This window comes from Mixophyes fleayi, chromosome 2 (assembly GCF_038048845.1).
Source record: "Mixophyes fleayi isolate aMixFle1 chromosome 2, aMixFle1.hap1, whole genome shotgun sequence".
NCBI classification, from domain to species: Eukaryota; Metazoa; Chordata; class Amphibia; order Anura; family Limnodynastidae; genus Mixophyes; species Mixophyes fleayi.
Window position 1 is genome coordinate 323,675,272 of NC_134403.1, and position 27,940 is coordinate 323,703,211.

Genomic DNA, 27,940 nt, shown 5'->3' on the forward strand with positions numbered 1-27,940 from the left:
CTTTTGCATTACATATTACTTGTCTTGAAATCAGTAACACTGTATAAGGAAAAGGGTATGCCTATATCTCAGAATTAGTTAATTTAATTCAAAATTATTATTTTTGCAAGCAGTTTCCAGTGACTTTACATGCCAATAGGACCACTGGGTGGCGCTGTTTTTTTGTTGTTTTTTTTACTGTTCAGTTTTTTCTATGGCAAAACATGCAATAAACAGCTCTTACTGATATTACCACATGCTTATAGCAGAGACTGTGTTATTGACCCTGTACTAAATGTGGCCCTTCCCAGCCTTGCTAGCAAATATTTGCATAATGACCTAGTTATCTTTAAAGACCACGATAATTAACCTATTGTTGACTTGGGAGGAGACAAAGTAGGAACTTTACTGCTCTTACTGTAAAAACCCCTTTCTGTGTTCCCCACACACTTTCAGAAAAAATGTCCCTTTTAACATTTTATTATTGTGCACAGCTATAAATATATAATTTAATCCATTAACAACTGACCGTTATGTTGGTTACGTTTATTTATCATGAACTTGGATGGTACATATAAGTTATATAGTACATAGTTATCTCATTCAATTGCAAATTTATTTTTTGGGACAATCTTTTAAAATTATAGTTGTTTTCATTAGTGTCTCTTATCTACATTGAACATTGCCTATAATTGCAAGTTTCCACACTTAATGGACATGCGAACTAGCCACTTCCATTAAGTTTGAAATAGTTCCAACAAAAATTAACCTTTAGATTTCTGTCCTCATTAATTTACTAATTATAGTATAATGGTAAAACAATTGCAGTTAAATATTTTTTGTAATTAAATGATATGTATCCATTTAAAAATATTTAATTATGACACATTGCCATAGTGTTTACAGCATAAGCAGCAAAGTTTTTGGGTTCATAGAAGATAACTTGAAAATAGACTGAAATCCTCTTTGTGTAATGAAGTGGGCAGCGGACATTGTACATCTTTAACATTACGCAGATAATCTCGATTGTTTACAGTAAGTTATTCAGCATTTCAAACACAAACTCCATTTACTAGCCAAAGCTTACAGAGAACTGACAATTCATTTTAAAAGCTGTGTCTCTTCTGCAGCTTTTTGTCACAAACATGATCAAGTTTAGTGTAAAAGTCATACTTTTTATTTACGAACGGGTGAAATCAGCAGGGTTATGTAGCAAAGAAAACAAACATGAGAAGAACATTATTTTGTAAGAATTAAAGGATAAAACATTGACTGGAAACCAGTGGATTTTAATTTAATTTACAGCAAATATGCCAATTTATACAATAATAGCTGTAACCTATAGCAACCAAATTCTAGGCGGATTACTAGCAGTTTAGTATGTCAAATCGGATTGGTTGCAATGGTTTTCAGCACACATCACACAATGTTATTAACTAATCCTCATGGAGTAAATGTTTTGCCTATGATTTGGTTCAGTTGCGTATCGGATACTCCTAGGGACATCACCTAAAATAAATCCAGCTGTTCAACAACTTGTGAATCAGGTTAAATTCCATTCCAATGTCAGTGGCCATTTATGACTCCCATGATCCATGATGTTTTATAATCCTGCATTCGATGTACTCCAAGAGATGTGTCTGTGAACGAGATATTGATGTGTGTCAGTTTCAGAAGATTCTGTTTAATGGTTCATTTATTTCAAACTTAGTGTCAGATATCTTTTTTGATTTTTTTGCAGAGAAAAATATAAAAAGAGAATTATGTACATAAAAAGCATGCTGATATATATATATATATATAATTTCTACCAAAATGTAGCACTAGACAAATGCAAACAATAAGCATAATTGGTTTCTAATTTTAGAGTATAACATAATTTTGTGGATTGATTGAAGGGGGAACTATACATCTATTTGTATTCTTTTTAGATAGATGGTGCCTATTGTAAGTCTCCGGTGACCTCTGTTTGTAAATACTGTACATTTAATTTATTGCTCTGGTCTAGTAATATATAGAATGAAATCTAAAGTTCACAAATGTATATTTTGTTGCTTAAATGTGTCTTTGCAAAATTCACAATAAATGAACTATTTTATGTCCACAAAATCTGTTGATTTGTTTCTTTGGGTGCGTTTAATATAAGTTTAAGTGCAAGATTTTCACACAGTAACATTTATAGGGGAGGAATTCCGTTCAGTGGAAAGTCCCATCTGAGGCTTGTGTGAGGTCAGGGCCGGATTAAGGGAATGGAGGCCCCTGGGCTAAGGGCGCCTCCATACCCCCGTGAGGCCCCCAATGTGAGCCACCACCCGCCGCCCCCCCCCGTACCCCGTGAGGGCCCCCCCCAAGCGCTTACCTGTCACTGTAGTCCTCCGTCCCCGGCGCGCTGTAAGCTCCTTACTGAGGAGATCTCGCGAGAGTTCACTCGCGAGATCTCCTCAGTAATCAGATTACTGAGCGCCGGGAACGGAGGAATACAGTGACAGTGCTCAGCAGCATTGATCGGACTGGGGGCGCCCCCGCCCCCGGACCGATCAATAATGCTGCTGAGGACTTTGAAGGGCTCCCTGGATGCCCGAGGCCCCTGGGCTATAGCCCAGTTAGACCTCGGGTTAATCCGGCCCTGTGTGAGGTATGTCTGCTTGGGTATACGGCAATTAAGTAAAACAGCAAACATTTTAGTGCACTAAGTTATTATATCTTATTATATAAGGTTCTGATGGAACTTTGCTGTGATGGACACATTTATGAAGTGTTTTGGACTCACAATGCAAAACACCTTAGTTTTGAATTGATGGTAGATCTCGATTGTCGACCAAACACAGCTCAAGGTGCACGTCTGCTTGGGGGACGCCTCCACAGTTTAGAAGCTCCAACCTCTGATCACTTTAGAGCCACACATTTCATTATACTTTTCAGATTTTCTCCAGCATACTGCTCTGTTCAGCCTCAACTATCATCATCATCATTTATTTATATAGCGCCACTAATTCCGCAGCGCTGTACAGAGAACTCACTCACATCAGTCCCTGCCCGTTGAAGCTTACAGTCTAAATTCCCTAATATAGATGCACTCACACACATAGACATATACATACAGACAGAGGTAGAGACTAGGGTCAATTTTTTTGATAGCAGCCAATTAACTTACAAGTATGTTTTTGGAGTGTGGGAGGAAACCGGAGCACCCGGAGGAAACCCATGCAAACACAGGGAGAACATACAAACTCCACACAGATAAGGCCATGGTCGGGAATCGAACTCATGACCCCAGTGCTGCGAAGCACAAGTGCTAACCACTAGGCCACTGTGAGAGGGGGGACATCAAGACTGCCTTTATAACATGTACCCCTTTTATATGTTTGAGGCATTGGAAAAGTACACCTAGAAATGTGCTTCTCTGCCCAAGTGCCACTGGATGGCTTAATATGTGTCTTATTAAAAGTATAGGATGAGACATGATCTTTTCCACCTCAGAGATGATGAGAAAATGAAGTCCCTTTTGCGGATTAGAAACCCCACAGACAAAGGAATGGCCCTTAAAAATGTGCTCTTTCCACTCCTCCTCCTCATTCATACTTGTATTTGCCCTCTATGGTCTTACAATGACCACCGCCTCACCTCCCATCTGGTCACCACCTCTCATTCTAGCTTTCAAGTCTTCTCCTGTGCTGCCCCCAATTTCCCCCATTCTATCAGACTTTCACCTAGCCTGTCAAACTTCAAATGGTCCCTCAACAGCCAATTGCTCAGGTTAGCCTGAACAACCTAGGTTAGGTTAGCCTACCCTTCCACCACCTAAACCTGCACTCCTCCAACCCTCTTCTCTATCTGTCTTTACCTACCTTTCTATACAGTGCCTCTCCTACTTACTACTGTGCTTCTCATACCTAAGTATTCTTGTCCTTTACCTCATCTTGTCACTCTGTGACTCCTGTCAGTCCCCCTCACCTTTAGATTGTAAGCTCCCTTGAGCAGGGTCCTCTTTCCTCGTGTCCTGTTTCGTGTCTTTCCTCTTTCCTCCTCCTGATTACCTCTGCCTTTGGCTCCCCACCTCTTCTCTCCATTCAGTTACTTGACTCCTGCCCCTATCTCTCCTCTTCTCCCGTGCAGCCGCTTCTCCATGAATGCACTGATCCTGTAATTGATGCCCACTCTACTGGGCACAGGCTCAACCCCTTATTCACTCCCCACCTCCCTCCTTCCCTTCCCTTTCAATCTGTACACTGGAATTCACTTTTACCTCGTTGCCTTTTCTCTGCTAAGCTGGTAATTGCTTATACCTATTGCACTTTGTTTATACTTTTTGCACTTTGCATATGTACTACTCTGTAAGTCATGTATTATTACCCTGTACTGTTATCCCATGCTCTATGTATGGTGCTGCGGACCCTTTGTGACACCTCATAAATAAAAGATGATAATTCAATAATGTCACTCTGCAGAATGAAATCTTGTGTTTGCTCTGCAACTACACTGCAGTGAATGCTGTGACTGCTCTGGAAATGAGGCCTGATGAAAACACACCATTTCCACACCTGTGGTCGGTTGCTTGACCTACCTACCTACTAAGTATAATACCTATGTGTGCTATACTAAAATCTGGAACGCTGTTTTTTTTTGCTAATTCATGTTTCAATATTCACAACTAATAAGATGATTTGCAAACGTTGCTATTGATTTTTCTTCTCCCATAGGGTGATGTTTGACAGGGCTGCAAAATGCTACTGACACGTTGTACTCACTAATGACTGTGGTTTCTGTCCCACGAGAACACTTTCTCTGAATACATCATGTCAGTATTCAATCTACAGAAAACTGCGTATTTGTAAATGGAAATATTGTTACAAAAGATCCCAACGTTCTATTAACTTTTCAAAGTCACTTAGTGCTGTACATTTCAGTGAAACCTCCAGTACACAAGTTGATAGGTTACAGACAATTGTTATATATGTTTATTGTTGCACCAGAAGAAAAGTAATAAGAATATCACAATTTTCCTAATTGGAAGGATATGCTTTAATAAAAATGATATTGTGTTCTTATAGCTACCTTTTAAATGGTGTATTAATGTGTACCAATGAACTGTTGCTGATCTGCATAGTTTCAACTGTGTTGTACACACATTACACTCTCTACAATCAGGGAAAACTGGATCTCTAAACAGAAGCATTGCGAACATCATTGCGTTTCCTATTTATACATGATTTACCCGTTACAATAACAACACAGCTGGGGCTTGTATTTATCCAACAGTGTAATATGTGGATGTAACCTAGTCTAACTTAACCATATGGCCTATACTGAATAGCAGTGACTTGTCCTTCACAATCAATCAAGTTACTGATTGTGATAATACATTATGACTTGCATGGTAATACAACTAGAAGGTCACTACAAGGATGGGCACCACAGTTGCTGTGCTGCAACAAACAAGCATAGTAAGGTATGTTCATTAATATGTGTCTGTTCTGATTTCTGCTTAATGTGAGGGTGACAGGCATACGTTAGATTATTGGGGGGGTTAGCTTTGTTGTGTCTTAAACTTTCTGCTTAATGACATAATGTAGTTTTTAACTACACTGTTCTTTTATGCAACTTTGCTATAGCAGTTGTGTTTTAGAAGCACAGTAAGAAAATACGGGTGTTGTACGCTAGGGCGATGATGACAAGAACAACAACATACACCCCGACATAAATACAACGGATGCAAACTCACCGACAGTGTTGAAATTCTGACAGCTTGAAAAACTGATCTTGAGGAATTGCGACCAATCAACATGCTGTCTGTGAAGAATGATGTCACTGTCAAGTGCAATTTTTTTTTTTACAAACCCTTGTACATTGTGCAGGCGGCGCCTATTGAAATTACAACCTTCATAGGCGGAGTGACAGCGCCGCACTTGACAGTGACGTCATTCTTCACAGACGGCATGTTGATTGGTCGCAGTTCCTCAAGATCTGTTTTTCAAGCTGTCAGAATTTCAACACTGTCGGTGAGTTTGCATTCGTTGTGTTTATGTCGGGGTGTATGTTGTCGGTGTGTTTGTAGTCGGGATATAGACTACCACTGGAAAATACTGGGATCATTAATAAACCATTGGTCTCATTTCTAACATCACTACTATTCCTGGACTCTGCAGATGCTGCAGTGAATGTTTTTGGACAAAAAGTGGAGTCCTTTAAAGAGGGCTCATTTATTGTGCCAGATAAAATAAGATTTTGTTTTGCAGACAACATGTAAATGAGCCATAAAAGGGTGGACATCCTGCCAGGTTAAAGGTTCCCCCATGTTTATGGACGGTTTGGGGTCATTGATTTTTAACACCACATTGGTAGTGGCTTTATCCACTGTTATCAATGGGATAGTGTTTGCTTTGTCTATGCTCAAAACACTGTATAACAGCAGAAGTATACACATGGAAACCAATGTTGTTAAACAATGAAAACTAAAGGAATATAACAAATAAAGGCAAGAGAAACAAGCAGCTTATTGGGAACCAATGTTCTCATGTGAAAGTGGTGCCTGTTAGTGCCGAATGTGATTTTAGGAAATGTTTTGAACAGACCTTTACACTTCGGTTAAACATGTATGTTTTATTCTGCGCAGCAGATATGGGACCTCCTATATGGTATGTGAAATACTCATGTGTAATGCGTGAATCCCTGCACAAAGAAAACGCAAAGCCCCTTACCTTAAATATATTCTTTCCAAACCCTTCTTAGTATGGCTTTGACTAAACAGAAACATAAAGAAAATATTTTCAGTCAAACTGAACGGTCATCATTCTTTCATTTGTCATTAAACCCTTTAGCTAAGATTTGAAACAATGTCTTTATTATAAGTACTAAACAAAACTCCAAGATATATCTATTAAAACAACTTATAAAGCTCATATTGATGGTCTATGAAAAATTATGGGAGGACCAAGGAGGTGGGTACTTCAAAACAGGGACCAAATAACCCCTCTCCGGATCTGCCGGACCACAGCTGCAGTCTCACAAAGCCGTTCCCACATTCTGATAGGCCGCATGACTTTTGGGACGGAGAATCAAGGTGCCTCAAAAAACAATGAGTTCCCATCAGGTTAAACATATGCACCTAATGAGATCCACATTTTTCTTTCATTTCTTACAAAATATGTTCTATATACATGGAGATCACAGTGACAGAAATGTGAAAACTCACCTTGTCCGAGTTTCTCACTGTTTAAAGAAAAATAAAATTAAAAAGTTAATGGAATTCGACAATTTATTTACTTGCTTCAATATGTTGTTATGCACTATAGGTCATTCGTGTGTGTCCCTATAATATATTTATTGAATGAGCCTTCTTTTGTGGTGTTGCTGGAACAATTGGAAATGTACGTGGTGGAATCAATGACAAATCCCAGCCTACTTCCACTTGAGAATTACCCCTTTATTACTTATTTGGATTTTCCTCCTAAAATACTGCTCATTCCAGACACATTTAAGTTTTAAATTGTTACATGTATTACTGTGTGTTTAAATATTTTTATTACATAGATATCTGTGTGCTTATAAATCAATATCCACATCTCAATGGTAACCCACACATCTCATTAAAGAATAGGGTGACTCCCAAATACTGGCACCTCCTGAGCACCAGTCAAATAACACTTTGTGGGGGTGAAACAGGACCTGCAGTCACCCACTATCCAGGGAATACAATCACTACCATTGTACTTCCAGGTTCTGACCCGGCCTATATTAATGATAGGAGGGAGGGGAGGAGCACGAAGATCTGTCTCTGACGATGCTCTCCCCATAGGCTATGCATGCTAACATCAGCTTCAGATGGCGTTAGCTACTGGTCTCAAGCTCTGAAAAGTTTAGATAAATTGATCCAGAACATTGAGAATTATGCAAACTACAATATTCTGTTACAGTTAACCTAACACAGAAGATATCTCTTTGTTACATAGTCCAGATACTAAAATATGCCATGTGGAAACAGCAGTCCCTACATGTTTCAAGGCCTGATAAATATGCCCATTAAGGAATAACATGGCGTGGTCCTAAACCGGTAATATGTTGGACATGACATAATTACAGTTTACACCATGCGCAAATAGAAGGAGCATCTACCATTTATGGGGGTAGTTTCAAGGATTGGGAAGTGGGTGTTTACCTTAAAATGCACTTGGTGGACAAATAGACGCTTTATCTATATCCACCATACATATACACATTATATATATATATATATATATATATATATATATATATATATATATATAAGATATCAATGGGCTCAGTATTTCGACTCAGTTTCCCCAATCCTTGACCAAACCTAAGCCCTACTAAAAACTTAGAATTGGTCAAACGTCTGAAATGAATCATCGTTTTGATGCATCCAGTATTGTAACCAATTCTACTTGGATTCCTTTGTTTTACACTATCTCCTCAATAGAGCATAGGGCCAAGCACGTCAGGGGGATTTATAATATGTACTAAGCAACTGATGCATGTTTGGTATCTCTGTATCTGTGCTAGCCATATACAAAGTGTCCATTTGTGCACCTGAGCCTTTCACCTTTCCTGTAACATAACTACTGTGAAGATGAAATAGACGAATTACCTGTAAAATATATTTTCACCAGATACAGTGTCCCAGCAAGTATTATGATCAGTAACAGGATCAGGGTTATCGTAAGACATTCCTGTGCATCCAAGGTCCATTCTGTAGATTCTGTCAAGCAACACATTTTAATGTTTTAAGTGACTTGTAAAATCTAAATGTGCAGATTCTGGAATTGTTGAAACATCTGACTGTACAGAGAGAGACTTCTAGTGATTTCTGGCAGCCGGCTGCTTGGTACAACGAGAGCTGTCATCAGCAATTTACAATTTTCAGCGACTGCTTCATTCACTTAAATTAGGACTAGAAAAATAGCACTGCCCTGTGATTCGGGGGAAGTAAGATGGGTAACATGTGCAGAGGTGTAATATTGTTTCATATGGAATGTGCTTTAATACTACATGTGTGATATTATATTACACAGATGTGTCAAAGTTATTAGCGTCAAGTAGAATATAAACCAGTGATGGTATGAAAAGAATAACAGGCAGAGCAATACCACTGCCTACGGATTAGTAGGATACTAAGGTTTACAGATAATAAATGTGTCTTATTGCTTTTGGTTTGAATTCAGTTAGTTCTCTCTCTCTCACAGGATCTTTGGGTATTTGGTCGGGGAGGTGGGGGTTCTCCTTCCTGTTGTATCACATACAGCTTCACAACAGGGGGTGCATGAGCTGGGCTTCTGAATAGGTAATGGAAGGGGGAGCAGATCTTACTTGCTTAGCTGTCATTCAGTCAGTGGAATTGGTAAGAGAAACTTTTATCCATTAACTGTTGCTCTTTTTAAAGGGTTGTTTTAAGCTAACAAACGCACCACTTTGTATTGTATGAGGTAGTGAAGTCAACACATGGTGAAGGAATGTGGGAGACATAAGTCATAAGTAGAGGGACAATTAATTACGTAAAGTTTCCATTAAGCCACTATGAAATACATGTTTGTGTGTGTGTGTGTGTGTCTATGTATGCATATATGTGTGTGTGTATATATATATATATATATATATATATATATATATATATATTTATATATAATATCTGATCACAACATTAAAACCACTGACAAGTACAGTGAATAACAATCAACTGTATATCGTTACCATGGCACCTGTCAAGGGGTGGGATATATTAGGCAGCAAGTGATCAGTCAGGTCTCGAAGTTGATGTGTTGGAAGCAGGAAAAATGGGAAAGTGTAAGGATCTGAGTGACTTTGACAAGGGCCAAATTATGATGACTGGGTGAGAGCATCTCAAAACGGCAGGTCTTGTGGGGTGTTCCCAGTATGCAGTGGTTAGTACCTATCAAAAAAGTGGTTCAACGAAGGACAACTGGTGAACCGGGAACAGAGTCATGGGCGCCCAAGGCTCATTGATGCACCTGGGGAGCGGAGACTAGTCTGTCTGGTCCCACAGAAGAGCTACTGTAGCACAAATTGCTAAAAATGTTAATGCTGGCTATGATAGAAAGATGTCAGGACACACAGTGCATCTCAGCTTGCTGGGTATGAGGCTATGTAGCCGCAGACTGGTAAGAGTACCCATGCTGACCCCTGTCCACTGCTGAAAGCACCTACAATGGGCATGTGAGCTCCAGAACTGGACCAGGAGCAATGGAAGAAGTTGGCCTGGTCTGATGAATCATGGTTTCGTTTACTGCATGTGGACAGCCTGGTTCCTGTGCATCATTTACCTGGGGAAGAGATGGCACCAGGATGCAATATGGGAAGAAGGCAAGCTGGCAGAGGCAGTGTGATGTTCTGGGCAATGTTCTGCCGGGAAACCTTGGGACCTGGCATTCATGTAGATATCACTTTGACACGTACCACCTACCTAATCATTAAATAAATAAATGAAATGGGCACTACAGATACTATTCAAATAGTATTATATCTGCACTACAACGATCTGAAACCTGCAAGATTAATGACAGAACATAACAAGAAAACAGAGAGTGCTGTACACAAATATATCTCAAATGTATTACAAATTATATAACTTAATATAAATACCACAAAATAAAAACAAGCTGTACAGAACTGTCCAGGAGATATTAGTCTCAGTGATATTTGGTTATTTGTAAATAATCAACCCAAATGAGCTGTCTCTGAACAGCATGTATGTCACACATAAACAATATGTGAGTCTCACAGATAGACAAATAATTCACAACCATAACAGATGGAAATTGGAGTTTGGACCACCGTGCAAAGTAGGATCTAGGATATTTCGAACCCTCCAAAGATAATAATTGAAGGAATAATAGCTGTAAAGTAAATATTAGCCAAAGAAACAGTCGCTGTGAAACAAACCCTTCTTCTTATGGGAATAAAGTCACAGGACAAGTTGTCACATAATGGCTTCAATCAGAGCAAGAAAGTACTTATTAAATGGAGGGCTCCAAGATAAAAAGATCCAAAAATTCTTCAGTTCTTGTGATATAACTTTCAAGTTAAGGTAAAATCCTACAAACCCTGAGGTTGAAATAAATTAAGAACTCCAAACAGACTGTCAGCATCCCTGATGCGTTTCTCTGCCCACTTTTACGTCCCTGATGGTTTCATTAGAGGCATGTAAATCACATAGCATTCCAAACACTATTTATATGACGATCCAGTGGTCAAGTGACCCTGGTCATCCAATTAACAGTTGGTTTTTATCAGGGGGAAGCTGGCAAATTTTTGCCCAGGGGGCAAGACTCAACTCGGCAGCCTATTAGGAACATTTTAAAAGAAAGAAAATGCAGGTGACCCAGCCCAAGGTAGCGCACTACCTTGGGCCAGCCCCTGGTTCTCATTATTCATGTTGTATCTGCTGGCTCTGTGAACAAAGTTACAAAAAAGACTTGTTGCCATAGCATCAACATAAACACAAACTCGGACCGAATAAACATACCTAAAATTATTGCAGACCAAGCACACCCCTTGATGGTAATGGCATTCCCTGATGGCAGTGGCCTTTTTCAGCAGTATAATGTGCCCTGCCACAATGAAAAAATTGATACCAGAGGACACCCTCAGAAGGGCTGAGGAGCAGTACAATAATGATTGTCTGCAGGCAACAGTGAATCATGGTGGAGGTTCCTTGCAAATTTGGGGCTGCATTTAAGCAAATGAAGTTGGTGATTTGGTCAGGAATATCCATCAAGCTATACCATCAGGGAGGCATCTGATTGGCTCCAATTTTATTCTGCAGCAAAGCAAGGACCCCAAACATAGAACCAATGTCATTGAGAACTATCTTCAGCGTAAAGAAGAATAAGAAGTCCTGGAAGTGATGATATGGCCCCCACAGAGCCCTGATCTCAACATCATCAAGTCTGTCTTGGAAAACATGACAAGAAGGAAGGATTTGAGCAAGCTTACATCCACAGAAGAGCTGTGGTTAGTTCTCCAAGATGTTTGGAACCACCTCCCTACCGGATTCCTTCAAAAACTGTGTACATGTGAAGACCAAGCCTCGTTTCCAACATGAAGCTACATTATGGTTCTACTGCACATGCGCCATGAGGGGCTGATTATGCCTCTTTTCAGCATGGAACTACACAGCTGATTTGAATTTATGGACTATAACCAGCGTTAAGACTCCACTGCCCGCTACGTTGAAAGAGATTCCAGTTTAGGTGGAGCGGGCGCTTTCTACATTACTCTTCACCAAGTCGCACGGTTTAGCGGAAGGAGAACCTACCCGAGTATTACATATTTGTCTCTCCGTGATATGCGCTGTGCAAAAGACTTGTTGGTACGGGTATTTGGGACACATTTTTTTCTGCTTTATGTTTTTATTGGACACATGTAAGTGTATTTTTTACTTAATCATCTTTTAACTAAATGGAATTACACTATATATGCTTTATCCTGTCGCGTCTGCATGTTGGGAGTATTTTGGGACTTGGAGACTGAGATATCCAAGGACGTCATCGTATCCTATAATCTGATGTGCTACAACATATTCGCAGTGTCTCTGTAAGCAGATTACCTATGGGAATTTCTATGTGTGCTTGGTTCACTTGAAAGGAGCGCCTCCATGACTGTGTGCACTTAGAGGAAGGGTCCATTCCGTGTTTGTAATGCACATTTGTTTTGTGTTGGGTTTATATGTCCATATAATATTACCCTATGTCGATATTTGTTTTGGAGTTCATTTATAGTGGCACATTACGTTGAAGACTACCGTTACTAGCTATGAGGAATACCTCCTTTAAACTGCGTTCTTGAAGAATTAGCACTTATTACACTATTATATCTGTTATTGCTCACTATTTTGGGAAGTGGTGGTCCTTCCTAAGTGTACCATGGGCGGCTGATTTGGTCACATCAGTGCCAGTCTTTGTCACTTTCTCTTTTTCAAGTGAAGAATTGATGCATTGATGCTGTTTTGAAGACAAATGTTGATTTGACTTAGATTTCTCTTCTGTTCATTTACTTTGCATTTTGTTAATTGATAAAAATAAACTATTATCACTTATATTTTTGAAAGCATTCTTACTTTGCAGCATTTTTTCTATGCCTGCCTAAAACTTTTGCACTAATACTTGGCACTGTCTGTATGTATATATGTATATGTGTGTGTGTGTGTGTGTATAAAAAAAAATAAAAAAAAAATAAAAATAAAAAAAAATATATATATATATATATATATATATATATATATATATACACAGAGAGAGAGAGAGAGGAATATATGTATTGCTTTGGCATCTGTATAAGATAAAGTTGTAGTGATGGTCACAGTTCTGTGATATAGGAGAGTGGATAAGGCTGAGGGCAGGGCTGGAGTTGAAGTCCATTCTATAATTTGCTATGGCGTCCATTTAATTTACTGATCCAAGTGTGTATGCGCATACACAAGGAGTAGGAAAACATTTGTGAAATGAAAAGGGGGAAACTCCAGCACCTTGCGTATGAAAATCTTGCTCATGCCCCTGGTACCTTCTACTCATCATATGGATAATGCAACTGAATAAAATGTATATACATATATACTATTATGAATAAATAAATGTATCTGTATATACCTAAAACTGTAACTCTCACACTCTTCTTTAGTGGTTTCTTGAGACTTTCATGTTCCACGCGACAGGTGAATGTTATACCATTATCCTGGAGAGTGGCTCTGTACAGGAAGGAACCAGACAGACTGTAGGTACCATCGCGATTATTCTTGTGGCTGCTGAAGATGACATGCGACACTAAGGTTGGCAAAAGTCCGGTAAACTGGTCCTCTCGCAGCCATTCAATGTTGACATCCAATGGATAGTAACTGGAGGCATCACAAACAAACTTCTGCTCTTGCTTCTCAATTAGAGACACTGAATCCAAATTTACAGTGACCATGGGACTTTCTGCAGGAACAGATATTATTTAGTTCTACTTTGTAACAAACAGTAAATTTATTTTCTGATATATATAGAAAAAATGCAAACAAATAAAACAACCAGGGGGCAGATTTACTAAAACATTTAAAAAGAAAAAGTGGATGTGCTGCCCATAGCAACCAATCAGATTCCCAATATCATGTATCTAATACATTCTAGAAAACTAAAGCTATAATCTGATTGGTTGCCATGGGCAACAATTCTACTTTTCCTTTTTAGAAGCTTTAGTAAATCTACACCGTGGTGATTCTGCTCTTTTTAGACTGTATGTAATGTAAAATAAGGGTAGAAAGTGGCAAACAGCTCAAAAACAGCAAAAAATATTACTGAGAGCTTATTTCCTTCATCATCATCATCATCAACATTTATTTATATAGCGCCAGCAAATTCCGTAGCACTTTCCTTTCTTACTCCTGGCTCTACAGATGTGCTGCCAGCTAAGAAGGGAGAGGAAATATACAGTCATAATGTAAACTAGTAAACACTGTACAAATGGCATGATGTATGGTGATGGAATCCAAAAGAAACACAGTAGGACGTCCACCTTAAGAGGAGATAAAGCTATTATGTATTACATAAAAGCCTCTATTACTTACAGTACTGTACATATATACAGGGGCGCACTCAGGGTTTTTAAGGGGGGGGTTTCCTCCCGAAAAAAAAATAAAGAGAGAGAGGTGCTGCGCATGCGCAGCTCCATTTCGGCGGCACTGTATTGTACAGCAGCTGCGGCGCTGTCAAGAAGCGTCCGCGGCGGTGCTGTATGTACTACAATACAGCACCGCCGCGGACGCTTCTTTGACAGCGACGCAGCTGCTGTACAGTACAGTGCCTCTATGTAGGGGCACTGTTTAGCCCCCTTTCTTCGCGGAGGGGAGGGGTTTCTGGAGAACCAGAAACCCCCCCTGCATGCGCCCCTGATATAGTCTGTCTTGGGTCTTGCTAATTGAACACTGTGAGATGTGTGTGAACCCTCAAAGTTGTTGACATTTGTCTTGTAGATTAATTTTTTGCTGATGTGTTGGAACCAAACATATCTATATTTAGGCATTACTGTGTTACTGTGCTTATGCCATTAATGTCAGTGCAGAAATCACCTTTCTAGACAATGTGACATTCAGTGTCCCTATGCCAAGTGAAATTCTGGGTGTCAAATTTGGGACATTGGTCACTGGCTAGATTTTTCCATTACCTGCAGTGTTAAATGCTGCGTTCAAGCTATGACAGTTAATATAAACTGCCTGGGCGTGGTGTGTTAAAATTGAATGAATGGGGTGCCCCTTAAGACCCTGCAAGCCTATGGCTTTGGCCCCATCCACCCAGGATGGGTGCAGCAAAAAGTTTGTGGAGGCTACACTCAGATTCTATGGGGCATATTCAATTGTCCGCGTTTCCCGTGGCGTTAAAAGTATTATCGGTATTACGGTAATTCTGAGCTGTGAGCTGAAAGCCAGCGTTAAAGGTACCATAATAACGGTAATTCCGCGCACTATTACCATAATAGCGGTAATAGTGTGCAAGCCACGTTACTTTTCCGAGTAACGTGGACAATTTGAATATGCCCCTATGGGCGGGAGTTTTTGGTGGCCCTGAATACAGATATGCAAAGAAAGATGGTAGTTACACTCAGGCAATCTTGTGGACAGTAGTCCCAAATTCAGAACATGTCAGTCCACCAAGTGACCTATATGAAGATCATGAATAAGCATTACGGCAAAGTAAATACCTCTGATTTTAAGATGAATCTGTTGGTCCGCGTAGAGAGAGCCCACAGATACAGTGCAGATGAACAGTCCCTCATTTTCCAAAGCCAAATTATTCACACTAAGAGATGCCTTTCCATTCTGTAATCCTTCCAACTGCATCAGAACTTGTTTATTATTATATTGCAGCTTTTTCGTGGATCCATTGTAAGAAAGTAATTTTATATCTCTCCTTCCTTTTCCCTGGTAAGTCCAAGTGACCGACACATCTGCCTGGTGATCCACAGTGAACCCACAGTCCAGAAGCACAGTCCCTGTTAGTCTCCCATAGACATAAGGAGTTTGGGTATTAACCATAAAAGTAGCTGCAGAGAAAATTGTTAAATGTTTATTTCTTTAAAAAATGTTTTATTGTCATTACACTATTTTCCATGACAAACTATTTTCTAGTTTATTTCCTGTTGCAATATATAAGAAGGTTCAACTGAACAGTCCTTTACACACTACATACAACAGTTTTTTTTATATATATCTATTAAGGCCGCACCAAGGCATAGGCAGAGGAGGCGAATGCCTTTTGGGAAGTTGTCTCCTCTATATATAAACGGGCCTTAAAAACCCACCTTTTCCTTAAAGCCCTCCAGTCCCCCACCTAATTGACCTCCTCCCGATGTTCCCCTACCCCCCTCCCACTTGTGCCCTCCCTCCTGTCTCCCTCCTTTTCTTTCTCCTCTCCCCTCCTCTCCGTCTCAGCCTCCGTTCTCCCCATTCCCTCCTCCTACCATTGCATCTCTGTCTGTCCTACCCTCCCCTTAGATTGTACGCTCCTTCGAGCAGGGCCTCCTCTCCATCTGTTCTCCACCACCTCTCCAGCTCCTTGTCTCTTCCGTGAGGTCCTCCTGCCCTTCTAACCCCTTCTCTACCCCGCTGGGGGCTCTCACCTCTCATCTAGCTGTACATCGAGCTTCTGAGTAACTGTGCTTTTTGTTAACTGTACCGTGCTGTCTCACCCTGTATCGTGTTTCTGTCTGTCCCTGTACGGCGCTACGGATACCTAGTGGCGCCCTATAAGTAAAAACTAATAATAATAATAATAATAATAATAATATATTGGAATGCAACCAAAAAACCCTTGGCCACTACTCGTTGGCTTGTGGAGCAGTCACCTCTCTCATCCAAACTTGCTTTTTTGGTATTAGTACAAACGACAGCAGGAATCATGTCAGTGAGTAGAAGAAGACCGACAGGTAATTTCTCTCAGCCGCTGGCATAGCAACAGAGCCAGCAATGGTTAATGACGTCACAGCACCTGTGATTGCATCATTCTAGGAACCAAACGTACGTAAGGTAAGTTCCTTCTGTCTTTTTTTATTTATTTTTTAAATATTTTTATGAAGAGTTTGTGCAAAGCAAATATGTAGGTAGTAAAGGGAGAAATGGAAACAGAATAGAAGAAGGGAGTGTGGTGGAGAACATGATAATGGTTCATTTTGTGTGACAATCGTTTATAACAGAGTAGTTCTTGTCACAAATGATACTATAGGTGATCTTATCATTAACCATAACATATAAGCATTCAAAGGCTTGTTTGGGAGGTGGTGGAGGGTCGAGCTGGAAGTACAGAGTGTGGGAATCCAGTGGAATGTTAATAAGGGGGGAGAGGGTTACCAGAGTGTGGATTGTATGTGTAGCCAACAATACACAGAAAGCTGTGTGGCTGGTGAAGGGCTATCCTCATAACAATATATCCAAGCGTTCCAGATGTTGGAGAATTGAATGGAGCGGCCGTGGATAATACTGGTGATGTGCCCTAACTTCTATGTTTGCCAAATTTTATGTATAAGTGCTGGAATGTTGGTGGCAGTGGAGGGGAGGGGGGGGGGGTCTGTTTTTTCCAGTTGAATGCATTAAGAGAACTGGGTGCCAGAAGAATATGGCCAATTCATTTTGTGTGTGTGTTTCGGGACACTGGGGACTGGGCGAGGGAGGAGGTGGTAGGAGTTATTGTATGGGAAGTGTACTTGTGTGATACGTGAGATCAGGTGATAAACTCTTCTCCAGTAGCCCTTGATCCCAGGACAATCCCACCAGATGTGGGACGGAGGGCTCTTCAGGCCACAGCCATGCCAACAGGCAGCTACAACATTGGGATAAATTGCTCCAAGTCTCGACGGGACTAAGTACCAGCAGAAAAAAGTTTATACGTGTTTTCTTTAAGGTGTGCACAAATGGAGCTTTTAGCTACCTCTTTACGTATTCGGGACCAGTCTTCAGGGTTGAGCGATTCACCCTGGTCTCCCTCTCATCTGAGTTCATGCAGCTCCTTGGTCAATTGGGCATGTTTTGTAAGAAGGGGGTAAAATGTTGATATCAGGCCGCTGGAGGAGAATCTGCAGAGACAGAAGGCTTCTATCACATTAGGGATATGTAGGATTTGACTTTTAATTTTATTCTTATAGAAGTGGGCTATCTGTAGATACTGGAAAAAAGCCGACAAATTGCAATCACGTCTAGAAAACTCTGGAAAGAAAGTGGTTGGCACTATGTCATGGAAGAATTTCATGTTGCAAAATGTTGACGCCAAGCATTTGAAACTGTTGGGGTTGAGCACCAGAGGAAAATCAGGGTTATTCTATAGTGGAGGCATATGGATGGGGTCTTTTATCAAGTCAGACGTGTGGGTGCAATAGGTCCAGATTGACAATGAAAATCGGAGAGTCAGGGGAGCTGTGACCACTGGGGGTAAGCTTAAGGGTCTATCCAATAGAAGGAGAAGGGAGAATACATGTAAAGGTGGTATACTTCAATATCTACCCATAGTCTAGTATGAGTGTGTACGTATGCCAGTACTATATGCGTGAGGTAGGAGGCCAAGTAATATTGCTAGGCAAGGATGAACTAAGCCTCCCTCTTTTGGGTGTCTATAGAGGTTCTTTAGATGGATTTTTCTGGAGACCCAAACAAATCTTGTGATACAGCTCTGAAGGTCTTTGATGAAGGCGGAGGGGACTCTAACGGGGAGGGTTTGGAAAAACGAAGAGCAGTCTGGAAATCACATTCATTTTTACCGCGGATACTGTACCGAACCATGAAATATGGTGGGAAGCCCAGGAGCAGAGATCCTAAGCGAAGTTAGCGGACTACAAAGGGTCGCAGTGGTTAGTGAGGTTGATCCCTAAATATTTCAGTTCATAAGGTTGGCATCCAAAGTGAAAGTTGGATTCCAAGGTGGCTAAGGAGGTGCTGGGGGACGTTGAGTGGGAGAGCTTCTGTTTTATCCGCATTAACTTTAAAGTTCGTGAGCCAGCCATACTCAATGATGGAATCAAGGACTACTGTGACAGAGTTGTGTGGGCTTGTGATTGTGAGGAGGGTGTCATCCACATAGAGGGCTAGTTTGTGGTCCTGGAGCCTACTTTTATACCCATTATATTCGAGTTATTTTGTTATTCTCTCACTTTCTATCTTTCTCTCTTTTTTTTTTTTTACTCAATCTTCTCATATCTATCTCACTCCTATTTATTTTTACCAATTATTTTCTATCTTTGTATCTCACTTTGTCTATTTTTTCTCTAACTTTCTCACTTCTTTTTCTCGTTTCGGTTTTATTTCTTTTTCTATTCTTTCATTTTGATTTCCATGTTTATTTTATCGTGTTTCCATGTCTAGGGAGCATGGAGAAGAGGGGAACATCTGGACAGTTTTGCTTTGGATGCTAAAGCAGCTTTATCCGCCACACATTGGATATATCACCTGAAATGCTTGAGAATTAACCATGCCTAAAATACATTATTATTATCTTTTATTTATATGGTGCCAGAAAGGGTCTGCAAAGCTGTGCAGAGAGTATACAAACATACATTACATGGAAAAACAAGACAAAACAATAAAGGCAAAAAAAGTTAAACAACAATATAGGTAAAGCACTAAAATATAGCAAGCACAGTATTCTGGCAAGGAATATTATAAGCAGCAGTGAGGAGCTAGGGGGGGGGATAAACTCTCAGTAAAACATGAGGTATGGGGAGAAAGGAAAATAAAAAGGAGTAAATGGCACTAGCTGAACCTGTACCCAATAAAGTGGGCGCAGCCAACAGAATCAGTAGTTGAGAAAAGGAGGGAGGCCGTGAGAGAAGAGAGTTGTGCTCATGAGAGCTTACAATCTAAAGTGAGGGGCAAACAAACTAAATTACAATATACTAATAAAAATATATTAAACTAAACTAGCACTTCTGCCTCACAGCACTGGGGTCATGAGTTTGATTCCCGACCATGGCCTTATCTGTGTGGAGTTTGTATGTTCTCCCAGTGTATGTGTGGGTTTCCTCCGGGCGCTCCGGTTTCCTCCCGCACTCCAAAAACATTGGCTGCTATGAAAATTGACCCTAGTCTCTCTCTCTGTCTATGTCTGTGTAAATTAGGGCATTTAGACTGTAAGCTCCATTGGGGCAGGGACTGCGGAATTAGTGGCACTATATAAAATGATGACTTTTACAGCAGAGCTTCTCACAGTGACTGTAATAGGAAACGATTGATGATCATGTCTGTGTACTACAATTAGCGAGCAACAACAATTATTTATTTTTTTCCTTTGTGGTTTGGAACCATTAGATAACAAATCTCCAAATGGGAGATCCCATACGTCTACTGTATATCTGTAGTAAGCGATTGAAATTAAATATGAAATAATTTTATATTCACTATAAAATGATGAATATCGACTTCATTATGAGATATTGTATTTCTGCTCTGCACAATATAAATTGTAATTAAGTGCAGCCCAATTATCATCCTAGAAACACACATTCTAACATGACCTAGTTCAGACAGTACACAATGAACTGCCCCCATTCTTCTTAATTATAATGCAATTTGATGTAACTTGTGTTGAATTATTTCATTAATGCTATAAAAGACCGTTTACACCACATGTTGGCAGGTGCTGAATGGAAACATGTATAAAGAACTCCAAGATGAAAACACTGAATGGTACAGATTGTTGAGAAGGTAATAAGAACATGTCATTGTCTTAAAATATCATTTACAGTCCCACCAACTATTCTGGAATTCAATTGTGTTCTGATCTGGGGGTATATCAGATTCTAGTTGTCATTTTTTAGAATGTACTAAATAAATGCTAACTAGAATCTGATTGGTTGCTATAGGCAACATCTCCACTTTTTCAAACCCGCAGTTTACTAAATATACCCCTCTATTGGGTGGAAGTATGTGTAGCTGCAGAAGACAGCATCAAGATGCAACACACTACTAGAAGTAAGAAATGGATTGTGAATGTGCCACAGTTATCCAGTGATTGCGGGGTAGGGAAGACCTCCATAGAAGTAACAGCCTGGAAAGGGTCCGTATAACCACCTTCCCACAAAGTGGATATCCCTTTTAATTATACGTATTTAGATATGCTTTGTTTTTTTGTTTTTATTATTATTATTATTATTATTATTATTATTTATTACCTAACACATGATGTTTGTCAACTTCTTTCTCTTCAGCTGTTGGGGTCTCTGGAAGTTTGGTGAAAAATGTTGTGATGTGAAACTTGCCATCCCTGTGCTGCAATCTGCCAATGTACCAAGAATCCAGAGTGTTGGATGGAACTCCAGGCCACAGGACCTGTATGTTATCTGTGAAATATGGTTTGATCTCACAATTTACATCTTCTGAATCCTCCTTTAAGACGAGCATCAAATTCACTGGTGAGTCTACAAAGAAAATAAATATATATTATACTGAAAAAAGTTGTAGTAAAAAGTGTAGCAAAGATAACAATGGTTTTAAATAAAGCAACATAACATACAGAATAATTTACTTAGGAAATAATGTAATTTCCATAAACTAATGTGTAAATTAATGGACTTCTTCTGAAAGCATTAAGGGGAGGATTTAAAAAGGAAAAGTAGAGGTTCTACCTCAGATGCTAGGTATCATTTATCCAGTACATCCTAGATCAGTGGATCCTAAACTTTCTCAGTTCGAGGCACCCTTAGGCCCTCCATAATTTTTTCAAGGCACCCCTAAGCAAAAATAATTACCAAGTAGTCCCCTGCCTTGCTTATCACCAGCCCTGGCCGCGTCACCCCTTGGAGATCGCTGCGGCACCCCAGGGAGCCACGGCACACAGTTTGGGAACCACTATCCTAGATGATGCTCCTGCCTTACAATAGACAATCACATTTACCCACCACTAGCTACAATTGTTATTCTTTTACCTTAAATCATACTTGACTATTTTCCCGGTAGACTCCCACATTTCTGGGACTATCTCCCGGACTCCTGCACCACTTTCGTCAAAAGTGATCGGGGTCTTGATAATGTGATTCAATGTGAATTTATCCATCATGGCTCCACCCTGCACTGTGCAGTGATGCAAATTGCATAGTAGAGTAGTGGGTGGGCAAGGCCCGTGAAAAAACAAATGGTATTGTTTCGCCCCCCACCCCCCCCCCCCGTATTTGTCACCTCTGGGGTCAAACTAGGCAAATATCCCAAAAATGAACTGGTAGGTTAATTGGCTGCTAACAAATTGACCCTAATCTGTGTGTGTGTTTTAGGGAATTTAGACTGTAAGCCCCAATGGGACAGGGACTGATGTGAGTGAGTTCTCTGTACAGCGCTGCGGAATTAGTGGCGCTACATAAATAAATGATGATGATGATGATCCCTTATATATGAAGTGTTCCCCGACCTCTTAGGGCCTGATTCATTAAGGATCTTAACTTAAGAAACTTCTTATTTCAGTCTCCTGGACAAAACCATGTTACAATGCAAGGGGTGCAAATTAGTATTCTGTTTTGCACATAAGTTAAATACTGACTGTTTTTTCATGTATCACACAAATACTTGATAGCTTATTTGTACACTGAAATTTAAAGTTGATATTTGTGTGCTACATGAAAAAACAGTTTATTTAAATGGGATTTCTACATAAAGAGCACAACTCCATTGAAATGAATGGTCCATAGAAATTAATTAGCCATTAACATGAATGAGAAAAACACAGCACAATGGTGGTGTAACTTCTTGTGTTCACTCCTAGTAGGTATGTACAGAATATTCTCCCCCAGGAAAAAGGTCATTGATGTAAGTGCAATGACATGCTTTGAATGCCCTGAAGTAGAACCAAAACTATACAAAAATCATGTAGCAATGTAAATGCGTATGAATGCAAATGGATATGGACACATAGGGGCATACTCAATTGACGGCGGGATCGCCGAAAATCCCGCGCTCAAAAAATATTACCGTTAATACGGTAATCCTGCGCCTAAAAACCGTTAATACGGTAATTTGAGATATTAATATTTTTAGAGCGCGGGATTTTCGACGATCCCGCTGTCAATTGAATATGCCCCATAGGGTGTGATTCAGGGTGGAACGTAAGCGTAACTTGCAATTTACAAAGTTGCACGCAAGTGTATGTGTGTGTATACCATATTCAGAATTGAAGACACATCCAGGTCTGAATGAGTAACAAATGTGTCAGCTAGACAGCAGACACACACTTCAAACACTTATGTTTAACTTGTTAACATGTTCAAAAACCTTATATTTTATATGTTACGGACACAATTGCTATGAAGCATCATTTAAACTTGATAAACCTAACTAATACAGCAGGTACAACTTCCCTACGTGTGTACAAACAAATATATATTTTTTATCTTTGCTACAATATGCTCGACAAATTGTAATCTATGGCCAAATGACTACTACAGCCCATAGTATATCATGGCTTTTATTTGTACATGTATTTGCATGCCTTGCATGTGCATCAAAAATAGAAGTTAGATGACAGTTGGTAATGACTTATATTACATAAGTACAATGAAAAAAAGTAATAAAATTGATGCATGGTGTTATGCTGCCATCTGCTGGATGTAGTTCAGTAGTACATAACTTATAATCTTTATCGTATATGCAACTGCAAACTAGCCAATAGTGCTCTCTCCATCTTATTTCAATGGAGTTTAAGAACATATTAGCATTTAAATGCTGTAGATATCAGACCATTATATAAATATCTTGTGGTCTCACCTTTAAAAATAAACTTAACACCTTCAAAATCAAGAGGCCCCAGATGAGGTCCCGGACCACTCCTTAGTATGAGCCAGGCTTTGCTTGGGGGAACAGTACCATCCGCCAACCACTGATCACCAGACTTTTCATAGGAACATGGAAGTTTTATAAATGCTCTTTCTTCAATGGTCCAGCTTCCTGCAAAAAAACCAATATGACTTATTTTAAAATATTTGCAAATTTAATAAAATATACATTATTTTTTCCTACAGGTATTTCATTCTCATTTATTATGGAGTCAATTATCCTCAGACCAAGTATCCTAAAATTACCAAAAACCACAAATAAAATAAACAATAAAAATGTGATCACTGGGGGGAGATCCTACACTGTGAGGAGCTCTGTTACATGAGGAGGTAAATTCCTAGGGTACAGTAGAGGGAGAACAGGACATTTTTAGTTACAGTAGAAGCATTCTGTATAATAGATCCCAATACCTGTACTTGCTATTGAAATTGTAAGTATTCCTAAATCTCATTCTACTCTTATTTTTCAGACTGCTCAAAACTGTGATGAGAAAGTATCCTTTTATGGGGCAACACGGTGGCTCATGGTCATGAGCTTGATTCCCGACCATGGTCTTATCTGTGTGGAGGTGGTATGTTCTCCCCGTGTTTGCGTGGGTGTCCTCTGGGTGCTCCTACATACTAGTAGGTTAATTGACTGATATTAAATTAACCCTAGTCTCTTCTAGTCTGTGTGTGTGTGTTAGGGAATTTAGACTGTAAGCTCCAATGGGGCAGGGACTGATGTGAGTGTGTTCTCTGTACAGCGCTGCGGAATTAGTGGTGCTATATAAATAACTGATGATGATGATGATCCTCACTTTTTCAAATAACATTGTCGGAAAATTGAGTATCTTTGGAGAGCAAGTATAGTCACAATTTGAAATGAACATATATTTAAAATATTATGTCATGATATAATCAAATGCTGGGTATTACTACGCCGAATAATAAACATTAAACGCCTTATGCATCCTCTAACCCATCTGCAACATGCTGGTAATGTTAGAATGCTTGTGGCAGACTTTCAAACTTACTCTTCATCATCATCATTTATTTATATAGCGCCACTAATTCCGCAGCGCTGTACAGAGAACCCACTCACATCAGTCCCCATACTCTTGGGAAATGCACTATGTGAAACAGGTTTTTTTTATTTCTGGTTGGCAAGTGATGATCTTCAGTGTGTAAACTGGCACACAGATGATCACCATCCTTTCTTTGTCTTAAATATTTTATTATTTCTATTGATAATGTATAAGTTGAGTAATAGAACATGTAGTCTCTGGAGTACTGTCCTGCTTCACGAGCACAGAGAGCGCGCCTGAGCTGTAGGTAGTGAAACAACATAAAATCAGGTAGTTAACTGAGCTAAGCACAGACCTCTGATCCAGTATATCTTCAAGGCATCATTTCTTATATCCAGTGGTCCAGGTGGAAGTGGCGGTATGGAAAATGTAACTGAATGGCTGGGGGCCACCTCTCCTCTGAAGTGTGCAAAGACATATTAAGTGATGCAAGGCTACCCACTGTGATCCCCACCTCTGAAAGGTCTCACACACATGATGGGACACACAAGGAACAGAGACTGAGAATAACATCTAGTATACACAGATACTGAGAATTATATCTAGTATTTAGAACAAGAGCAGTGGTAAGGTGCAGATCACATCAATACATTGATCATAGGAAAGAAAGCACAGACTGCTATATATCCAGGTGAGATTCCCCTCCCCATTGCATCCTGAAATCTCTATCACTAAAGTAATAAAATGTTTACTGTATGACCAAACCTGCTTGTGTCATGAGATGGATGTTGAGAATTGATTTGAGTAAAGTAATATATAAAACACAGTATCAAGTTCCAAAAAGTTTCCAAATAGAGCACCTGGACCCTTCATGTCATCTGTATAGAGAAGAAATGTATTCTTCTACACGACCCACTCTAAACCCAGGCATCGAGGAAGTGGCCCTAATTTATATTAGAAACATAGAATGTGACGGAAGATAAGAACCGCTTGGCCCATCTAGTCTGCCCATTGTTTTAGTAACCTATGTTAACCTTAAACCTTATTTGATCCCTTATTCTTTATAAGGATATTCTTATGTCTATCCCAAGCATGTTTAAACTGCTCTACTGTATAAGCCTCTACCACCTCTGATGGGAGGCCCGTGCTCTGCCCCATCTCTCCCAGCAGACAGATCCACAAAGCGGCCTTCTCGAGGCAAATATGAATAAAGGAGGAACACTTTTAATGCCCTAAAGATGCACTACCAAATGGTAAAAGAATTCCAAACACACACTGCCACCATTTAAGGTTCGTTAGCTTAATTGATTTGTCAGTTCTGTATTACAGGACTGTCCATACCCCCTAGGAAAAACAGCTGCATGTTGATACAAGGATACCTAGTTAATCTCTGTTTCTGCAGAATCAACATGTAGAAGTCATCCCAAAATAAATAAATTATGCTGATTGCAGTAAAAGTACCAACTGTGACCACAAGTATGGGCTGGCTGGGGTTCATCTGTCCCTGGGCCACCTATAGCGGGCTACCTACATTTTTTCCCGCTGAAAATATTCCTAATAGGCTGCTGAGCAGAGTCTAGACACCCCCGGGCTAAAATTTGCCAGTAGTCAGCCCCAGACCATAAGGGTTAATTAGTACTTTATAACTAAGTGTGCAGGATTGCACAACTTAAGTTACAGGAAGTATTACATTACTGATTTCTCTGCAAAACATATCAAAGCATAATTGCAGCATTCTAAAATAATTTCACAGTACCCTTTGCTGCCTTTCAGGATATCCTACATTTTACTGAGTCAGCAGACTGCACGCTGCCATCCCAGCGTAAAGGGGATTACTAAACTGGACTAGAACTTCATTTTTTGCCTTTTAAATATTTACAAATATTAGGCTATATTGCCCAAAGAATAAAAATAGATTATATTAAATATACAGAACAAGAGGAGCTACAGAAGTTACTGAATTGGAAATCTGCAACTTATAAGTACATAAAGTAAAACAAGATAATTGAGGTATTAAAGGTCCATGTCGATCAGTGTTTTTCAGAATTTCTTTAATGATAGACATGTGACTTAGCGGTATATTTACTAAACTGCAGGTTTGAAAACGTGGAGATGTTGCCTATGGCAACCAATCAGATTCTAGCTGTCATTTTGTAGAATGCACTAAATAAATGACAGCTTAAATCTGATTGGTTGCCATAGGCAACATCTCCACTTTTCAAACCCGCAATTTAGTAAATCTAGCCCTTAGTCTACTTGGCTGGGTCAGTAATTCTGCTACCTGTTTTCATAGACAAATATCCTCAAAACACGGGGAGGTGTAAATTAAGAAACAGTAATGTAGATAAATAGTGATTACAGCAAAATTCGACTTACATCTGTCAGTGTTTCCCAAACCCAATCCTTAATGACCCCTAACATTGCAGTACAGTAAAGTGAAATATTTAGCACCACCTGTGGGTCTTTCTGAATGTGTCAGTCAGTAATGCTTACAGGGTGTTCCAGCAAAGAGATGTGGAAAACAGGCACTGTTAGGGGTCCCTGAGGACTGGAGTTTAGGAATCACTGATCTATCAGACAAAAGGATAGATGTTAAGAAGCAGCGACTTACCACATATTAATAGTACAAGTAGTAAAATGGAGACAAAAATATTGGAGTCCATTGCAGTGCTGTGAAATGCTGTTGCTGTATTCCCTTCAGTATGTTGCTTTTACTTTCGTTTTACAATCATGTTAACCGAAGAGGGGTGTTCCCCGGGCTGTAGAGGATTAACTCACTCACTGCTGAAGACTTACTGGTCTAAAGAGCGGTGCTGATATTTTCTGTAGTAAGATTACTAAATATGTGACACCCCGAAGCACCACACTATCTTCTCACAGTATCATCATTACTGACATTTATACAACAGCATTACTACTCTTCAGCATTTCACTTTTGAAATAAGATGTTTCATGTAAAGGATAATGATAACAACAACATATTCTGGACCCTACTAATTGCTCTGTAAAATAATTAAGAGATATAAAATACATGTGTGCCAAAGTGAGTGTAAATGAACAGTGTATTATGATTATTATCATCATATTTTCCATAGACAAAAGTGCTGCCCGATAAAAGACTTTATATTCAGACAGAGACGTTTGTTTGTGTA

General features: G+C 39.6%; 1 protein-coding gene across 1 annotated transcript; it reads right to left on the reverse strand.

Annotated features, from left to right (window-relative positions):
• Nucleotides 1-1,247: 1,247 nt before the first annotated feature.
• Nucleotides 1,248-27,506, reverse strand: LOC142139292 (tapasin-related protein-like). The gene is made up of 9 exons (XM_075196773.1): nucleotides 27,400-27,506; nucleotides 23,714-23,893; nucleotides 21,136-21,381; nucleotides 15,685-16,026; nucleotides 13,599-13,925; nucleotides 8,585-8,695; nucleotides 7,172-7,188; nucleotides 6,678-6,719; nucleotides 1,248-1,619 (listed from the first exon to the last, which is right to left on the reverse strand). Exons 1-8 carry the CDS (start codon nucleotides 27,449-27,451, stop codon nucleotides 6,705-6,707), a joined length of 1,290 nt encoding a protein of 429 aa, XP_075052874.1. The 5' UTR covers nucleotides 27,452-27,506; the 3' UTR covers nucleotides 1,248-1,619; nucleotides 6,678-6,704.
• Nucleotides 27,507-27,940: the final 434 nt, after the last annotated feature.

Excerpts from the sequence above, each read along its gene's own strand:
- LOC142139292 (XM_075196773.1), bottom strand. The coding sequence starts at position 27,451 with ATGGACTCCAATATTTTTGTCTCCATTTTACTACTTGTACTATTAATA. Across the intron at positions 23,894-27,399 it reads ACTTGTACTATTAATATGTG|GAAGCTGGACCATTGAAGAA; the intron begins GTAAGTCGCTGC and ends GTTTTTTTGCAG. Across the intron at positions 21,382-23,713 it reads TGTTAAGTTTATTTTTAAAG|ACTCACCAGTGAATTTGATG; the intron begins GTGAGACCACAA and ends TTTTCTTTGTAG.